This window comes from Meleagris gallopavo, chromosome 3, assembly GCF_000146605.3.
Source record: "Meleagris gallopavo isolate NT-WF06-2002-E0010 breed Aviagen turkey brand Nicholas breeding stock chromosome 3, Turkey_5.1, whole genome shotgun sequence".
NCBI lineage: Eukaryota > Metazoa > Chordata > Aves > Galliformes > Phasianidae > Meleagris > Meleagris gallopavo.
The window spans coordinates 64,231,535-64,239,550 of NC_015013.2; the positions used below are offsets into that span (position 1 = coordinate 64,231,535).

Below are 8,016 nucleotides of genomic sequence, written 5' to 3' on the forward strand. Positions count from 1 at the left end.
CACAAGAGCCTCGACCATTATTCTTATACTGTTCGCTCCCTCACTCCCTCAGATAAATACTTGCATGTTACGATCCCCAGTGGAAAATGTGCAATTTTAGATTCCCCAAAAATTACCAACACAATAAGCATAACTGCTTATGGGAAGATACACCTTTGTCACTTCACATTCCCCACATAATTCCATGTATTTCCTTAGCAGTTTTATGTTCCATGCAGTAAGGACATACTGCGGCAGCTCTTGACTTAAGGCAGAAATGTATGACCCTGGAAATCTAATTTCATATTATTGAACACATATGAATAACTTTAGTCAAATAAGTTGAGGTTTTAAGTTTTATATGTCTAATTTAAGTAAAGCCAATTAGGTACACATTTGAAAGTGAAAGACAACATTTAAACACTTGCACTTCGTCACCAGTAAGAGCTCACTTACTACAAGATTTTTTTTCCCCCAAGAAGTCAATGATGAACAAATATATTTTGCAGTAACATACCTTGAAGTTGCAATTTCCACTTTTGTTCTTGCCATGGCAGCCGCTCGCTGTGCACCCTCTATTGCTCTATCCACTTTTTCTCTAGTTTTTGTGTTTCGTATTGGTATAAGTTGCTTTCTTATTCCACGAACCAAAACATTATTTTTATATTTTCCTTCTTCTTTGGTGCCATCTGGAAACATGGTACATCCATACCCGTGCCTCCTGTTATTTAGCCATTCTCCTTCATATTTCATGCCATTTGAACGCTCACTAACACCAAAACCACTGCGCTTGTCATTCTTCCATTCACCCATATAGCTTTCTGTCGTGGTGGCATCAACGTGGTCTTCCATAGGACAATAATCACAGTCACCATCTCCAAAACTAATTGTAGAGTTGGCATCACTGGAACTAATTCTGCTCATAGCAGCATCACTCCTGACAGAGCTCCGTTTGCTAGATATTGAGGATCTAGATTCAGATTTTCTAAGTTTTATACTACCAAGAAGGGATCCTCTTCTGAATAAGCCTCCTTTTTTCTTAATTCCCATGGCTTCTGCTTCACTGTGAAAATTGAGCACAAAACCTCCTCTTGTTCCAGCCGGACTGTCTGCAGTGATGTCATGCAGAACGGTGCCATTGCTCTGTTCACTTCGAAGTGAAGCTAGAGATGTTCGTAGAGGTGAACGGATCACAGTTGCCATGCCATAGGGTACACTCTGACGTACACCATATCCATGTCGCATTCCTCCTGTCCACTGTCCCTGGTATGTACCTTTTAAAGTAATTAGCAGAAATTAAATTTAGAAAGTTGTAGAAGACCTACCAGTCTACATTCAACATGCTATTGGCAACACTGTGCTGTTAGGTCTGCTTTAGGAAAATAGAAACAGAAGAAAAAAATTACAGCACACGGGACTACATAAACTACATACTTTTTGTTACTTGTTTTTTCATAAATCATTTTTTCCCTTAACAAAGCCCTTGCTTTCCAAGCTGCAGTAGCTTATTTTGACAACTAAAACACAATAGCTATCATCGTGTTTTATGAGCAATTCTGCCCATGGAAGAAATTTCAAAAGAAATCTGAAAGGCAGAACTCCCTCAATGTTTTTTAAAGGGAACAACAAGGAAGAGAGAAAAGGGTGGGGGGAAAGAAAGCAGGGAGGAAGCGGAGCACTTGGGCTCTTGCCTTCAGCTGCTCACAAGAAGAGCTAATGGGACAAGTAAACATCCTGTTTTTATAAGGCAACTGCAGACCTCTCCCTGTCACAACATACTCAACAACCTACTAAATTGTCTTGATCCCAAGGCCCACCTGAAGACCGCTGTTATGAAGCCCTATCATACAATCAACTATTTTAAAAAGATTTTGAATGTACTTGAATGGAAGGAAATGATAAAACACTACAAACAAAACCTCTGTATATGTTGCATTTTATGAACATTTTTTTGCTTACTCAATATCATAAACAAAGTACACTAGCTACCTAAAATATTGACAGTATAAAGCAAGCTACACTTCACTCTAGCTACCCTTTCTGAAGAAGGAGTCACAGGAGAGCAGCAGACTACCTTCACTGCCACCTCATCCGTTGAGTAATTCCCAGAAGAGTAGGTCCTTTGCTTGAGAAGTAGCTGAACTCGAGTTTAAAGATTAAAAAATATTCAAGCTATTTGACAGTCATCAAAAATATAAAAGGCTGCTGTGACATAAAAATACAGTCAGATTATTTTTCTATTTACATTCTGCAGTATGTTGTGACAGAAATCAGAAATGTGAAGGCTTTTCTGCTTTTTTTTGCCTTTCATTTATGCTGCAGTACATACAGAAGACAAGGCAGTAATAAACAGAGTATGACACACCACCCTATCTATAACTACATTCCATTGTTTGTACTGTGACCATAATTATTTTTGAGTTTTTTCAAAAAGCAGTACAAAGAAGAGCAACATGGTATTTGATATGAGAAGACACGCTTATCTGTGTACATGCAAAGCTGCATCTGAGCCAAGAAACAGCATTATCATCAGATTACTGTTTCAGACTATTTTATTTCTTGTATTCTCAAAAAGCATTTTCATTTCGATAAGACACAGGCTCCCATGCCTGGGCTCTGAAAGCCAAAGGAAGGTGTGAGGTGCCCCACTCCTGGCAAACAGAAGATAACTTGCTTTTTAAGATCATTTCACTGTAATCCCAATGAAACTTCTTTGAGAGACAAAATTAAAAAAAAAAAACAAAAAGGTTTCTCATCCACCTACTACTATTTCTTTTAAAAGCTATTTTGACTCTGAATATTCATACAGAAGTATGAATAAGCTCTCCCTAAAATATCTTTGAGCTTTTTCTGCTTCAACTGAGTACATATTAAAAATGATTCTTCAGAGTACTAAAGATCAAACGTCAAATTCCATGACTGAATAGTTTTGTAAACATATTTGTGAAATACTTAGAGTTTCAGATGCAGCTCAAAGATTCAATTGCTTTCATATTCAATCTCCTTTGCATAAGCATGGTATTATGGCTGTGCTGGTGTAAATTATCTATCGATTATTGTTTTACTGTATTACCTCTTCAGCTAAGCTGCATTTCAATGTTAACATGCAATTACATTTATATTTATGAGATTTCTTTCTTATATAATACTAAATAGGTTTGACAACATAACTATTTTGTGTTGATAGAAAATTCTACTAAGTGGAAGGTTTTGTTTTAACAGATGGCTGCTGACATAAACCAACAACCTTCTTCGTTTCTTTCTCATTCCCTGTATCCTGGATACCTACTGCTGTATTGCTTGTAAGGGTGCTGAATCTAGAAACATGATTATTTTAAAAAACTCAGCATATGGAGAAGAACAAATAGAGACATGAGCACAAAACAGCAATATGACATATCCTGAAAATACTGCAAAAAAAATGGTCATATGGTAGTTTAGCTTTTTCTTAATTAAACAGACATTTCACAGAGATATATTAATATTTTATGGGCATAAATGACTACATTTTGTCCTCAATTATAACTGGAAAAGTCCTAGTATTGTAATGACAAGCTGAAGCTAAGAATCTGGCAAGGTACACTGCACTGCTACATGTAACAATCTAATATTCTGCATCAGTTCGTTAATTTCATTTGAAAATAATAAATCCAATTCTAACTGTGATTATATCCCAGAATTACATTACAGCAGTATAACTGTGGCTCTTCACGTTGCTATTTGAGTGTCTGACTCAAAGCAGAAACAATCCCTTCCAGCACAGAATTTTATAAAAGTACAAATGGCCTGCCTATGCTGCATTTTTTCTTACTAATATTTTGACTGAAAAAAAAAAAAAAGCTCAAAAATAGTTAATCAAATTATGATTCACGTTTTTCCCTGCTCTTTAGAGAGAAGTGGTTACTGTTGCCCAAAAGGGTGTTAAAATGAGGACAATTGATGTGCTGCTGTTTACTTGTCAGATTTTTCTTTTTACTAGGCCAATAAAATCAATGCCAGTTTCTTCTAAAGAGAAAAGAGCAAATGAGGCAATGAAAGATTCATAGTGAACTGGCTCTTGGAAGAGATTTAGTTGGAATGTTATGCAGTCTTGCAGGCAATGAGGGTTTTTTCTAATATTAGAAATTCGTAAGAGAAAAGGTTCAATACTAGTGCTAGAAAGCTGACGGCTTCCTAGATTTTTTAACTTAAATGTTAAAGGAAAGATATTTTAATGGCACATGGGGGGCAGTTTACAGAATACAGATGCAACAGACCTGTAGAATCATAGAATGGCCTGGGTTGAAAAGCACCACAGTGATCATCTAGTTTCAATCCCCCTGCTATGTGCAAGGTTGCAAACCCAGAGCCACATCCAGCCTTGCCTTGAATGCCTCCAGGGACGGGGCATCCACAACCTCCTTGGGCATCCTGTCCCAGTGTGTCACCAGGCTCTGTGTGAAAAACTTCCTAGAATGGAGACTTGACTTAAGTACTGTGATTTATCATATAGACTATAACTGCATCATCTCCTTCATCAGAAGAAATTACAGACATCTTTAAACAATCAAGCTATCTGGTGTGTTAATACTGTAATATAATAAAATGCTACAGCATACGATACAAGATGATAAAACAGCTCTTCTGATGAATAAAGATAGAAACATGGTATCTACCTAGCTCTATACATGGATTTAAATATGAATGACAATATCAACACATCATTTCTTGTTTTATCATATATTATAATGCACTGTCTATAGTACTTTCACTGAGGGTCAACTTTTTAATTACCACTGCGATTACAGAGCTAATTTAAAACTGTTTTTGACCATAAAACAATAACTTTACTTTCTAAAAGTAAAGTTTGTTTGTTGTAACAAAAAATCCCAATCATTCAGCAACAGCTTCTACTGACCATGGTGCCCCTGAGCAGATGTTCAAATTTTCAGCCTGAGAACTAACAAAAAGTGTACTTTTAAATTTTGTTTTTGCTTGGCAAACTGCTGTAAGGTAGAATGTCATAACCTGTCTCCTTAGAGCTACATCGTGCTAACCTTCCCCAGACTCCCAACTGTATCTTAGAGCTGTAAATGTCATTGCCTACTTGTGGCTCAAATGTGAAACTGTGCTGTAAAAAAGCATGGAGGCCACTGCACTAGGAACTGCTTGACCTACTCATAACCTTTACATTCATCTTCTGTGGTTTAATAATTTAGGTACCTCAATGTTCTTACACGCTCTTGAGACTCAAACATTAGATAAACAAATACCTAGAAAACTGACTGCTTAGAAATCAATGAACGCATGCACTACTGATGGCCTTTTCTTCACATGCATTTGCCACTGATGTCTACAGATCAACAACACTTGTTCTTACAGCAGTACTCCTGTTACTGTTACTGCTGGCAGGATCATAAAGCACTAACTAATTTACACATACTGAAGCAGCAAATTAGGCTGCAATCTCTCAGTAAACAATTCACAGGTAGGCAAGTGGATTCACACGGATCCAGGGAAATTAAGGCAGCCTGGAGGAGGCACAGAACTCCAGATCATTGCAAGGTGCAATCTGAAGGGTCAGTTGAAGGCCAAGCATAGGCACGTGCAATGAACAGAGGACCATGATCTACATATAATTCACAGTGTTCTTCTCAAAGACTCATCGGAGTGACAATTTTAATGCGTTCAGACAAGGCACAATCTATACTACTGTCAACGTGCAAAGTGGTGTGTGCAGAAACACTGAGGACTGCCATTGGTGTTTATGCTCCTTTTCCCTTCCTCAACTTCAATTACTAATATCATCAAAGCAATCAGAAATATCATATTACCAAACAAACAAACAAAAAAAACAAAAAAAAAAACAGTAGTAAAAAGGTCTGTATTTTAAAGTTATTAGTGAGTTATTAGTGAGTTTTAAAGCAAAGTGGCAATTTGAATAGTAAAACCCACCATTTTCCAGTATTCTCAGGTCAGAATAAAGAAACAGCTTTCCTGTAATTATTTCACAGTGTATTAAAGACACACATGTAAATCTAGCTGCCTTAGAAAAGCATTTCAGACATTCTTCGAGAGTGCAAATACGGCCATTGTACCCCGAGCATGAAAACAAAGATCCATCTGCAATCGTCTGACATATCGCCTGGCTTCATTCACAAATGCTCCCATTAAAATCAATGGGATTCACATCTTCTGTCCACATGAATTGAAATGTCTAAAAGACTGGGACCTTGCTAGCAGATTTCAGTTAATAAAAATAATCTACAGAGGAAGCTGTACATTCCAAGCACTGTTTCAGACAAAGGGTTTCCTGTTGGTGTAAAGCCTAAAAATTTACAGAATTTACCACTGAATTATCAGCATTATACTGAAATAAAAAGTATCCACAAGAAGTCTAAAGATGGAGATACAAGGAACTTTGGTTTGTGAAACTCAGAAGCAATTTACTTTTGTGGAGAAGAAAAACAAATAACAAAACTATGGCCACTAAGAATTCAGCTTCTGAGTTACGAGACAAAATAAATCTGAACAAAATTCAAAATGTATTGTGTGATGAAAGCGAAACTGAAAATTTATCTATGTTGTTTGGTTAGGCTTTTAAATCCTCAAGACAATAGCCAAGCTGAAAGTGATCATCAGAGCTTTCCACATCAGAAAACTGTTTCCACATAGTTACAAATATGCGCAATCAAGGGGATTGCAAGAGTTCAGGGTACAAAAAACATAACACTGCATCTTCTCATGGAAATGAATCTCACCCAACTCACTACACTCTGTATTTCAGGAAGAGCAGAAGGGGAAAGTATTCCATCTGTAAACACTTCTTCTGCATAATACAAAATCACCCATTCTGTGATGCTATTTGTACAGTTCTATCATAAATCTCCTAACAAAACTCCCTAAAGAAACCAGCAGCAGCATCATTCAACAGATCTGATACACAGGCTTGTCCTTTAATCCCATCATTACGAAGTTACAAGTTACCACTAATTTTGTTAAGCTCTATTTCTTGCATGTTACATACGCAGCTTGCTCAGCATTGCAGCAAGCAGTCTTTCCTTAAAAAATAGCACACCTCTAATCCTAAAACTGAGATCAGCTCTTTCATTTATAATGGGACAAATCAATCACAAAACGGCATGGCTTGGAAGGGACCTTAAAGATCACCCAGTTCCAACACTCATGCCATGGGCAGGAATGCCACCATTAGATCAAGCTTAAGAGCACCTCCACACAGGTTGAGGTGGCACTTCCACTGATGTCAATAACAGTACAGCAGCAGAAGGCTAATTTAAAAACACTGGGATTACTTTTCCACACAACAGGTGAAATGATGCAGGCGTGGTAAGATGAGGTAGAACTAACCCATCAAGTGAGCTGAGTCCTGAGTGAACCCACTAAGTCTGAGCTCAAAAAGCACTGCTAAAATGGGTGTGGGGTGCCCGGCCCTACTGCATGCATCTGTCTTCCTATGGTGAGCTAGAGGATGAGGCATGGACTGGTTTCATCCATCACCCGTCCAGCTTCCGTGTGTTTCAAACCGCAACTGCATTTGAATACAGTACAAGTCATTGCACGGAGGTGCAGCTAAGTTTCACTCATGTCATGCACGTTCAGTATCCACTTCACTACAGTTGAGTTTATGAGTGTAAACCAGCGTACGTTATCAGTGTAGCGAGGAAGCAGGGCAACATGGAATGAGGCTCTGTTCTTAAATTTACAGTATTTTATCACAGAAACAGTGGTGAGAGAGTCACAGAATCACAACACATCCCAACTTGGAAGGGTCCCACACGGATCACTGAGTCCAACTCCTGTCTCCTCACAGCACCAACCAATTCAAGCCCCACTTCCAAGCGCCCCTTGATCTCCGGCCGCGGTCACTGCCCTGGGCATCCTGTTCCAGCCTTTCCCTAACCCCAGCGCGACCCTCTCCGAGGCTCCAGGCGCAGGGAGCTTGCCCTCCCGACCCTCGGCGAGCCCCGCAAACGCTGCGGGGAGCTGCCCCGCCACGGAAAGCCCGGGCTGGGAAACCGCGATAAGCCGGGAGCGCCG

The 8,016-nt window shown here is 38.7% G+C and overlaps 1 protein-coding gene across 1 annotated transcript in view; it reads right to left on the bottom strand.

Moving 5' to 3' along the window:
* Positions 1–348: 348 nt before the first annotated feature.
* LOC104910379 (junctophilin-1-like) overlaps positions 349–8,016 on the bottom strand; it is an 11,130-nt gene continuing 3,462 nt past the window's right edge. The window contains exon 2 of the mRNA XM_031552959.1: positions 349–1,253. Coding sequence (XP_031408819.1) covers positions 364–1,253 — 890 coding nt within the window. The 3' untranslated portion in view covers positions 349–363. The remainder of the gene's footprint in view (positions 1,254–8,016) is intronic.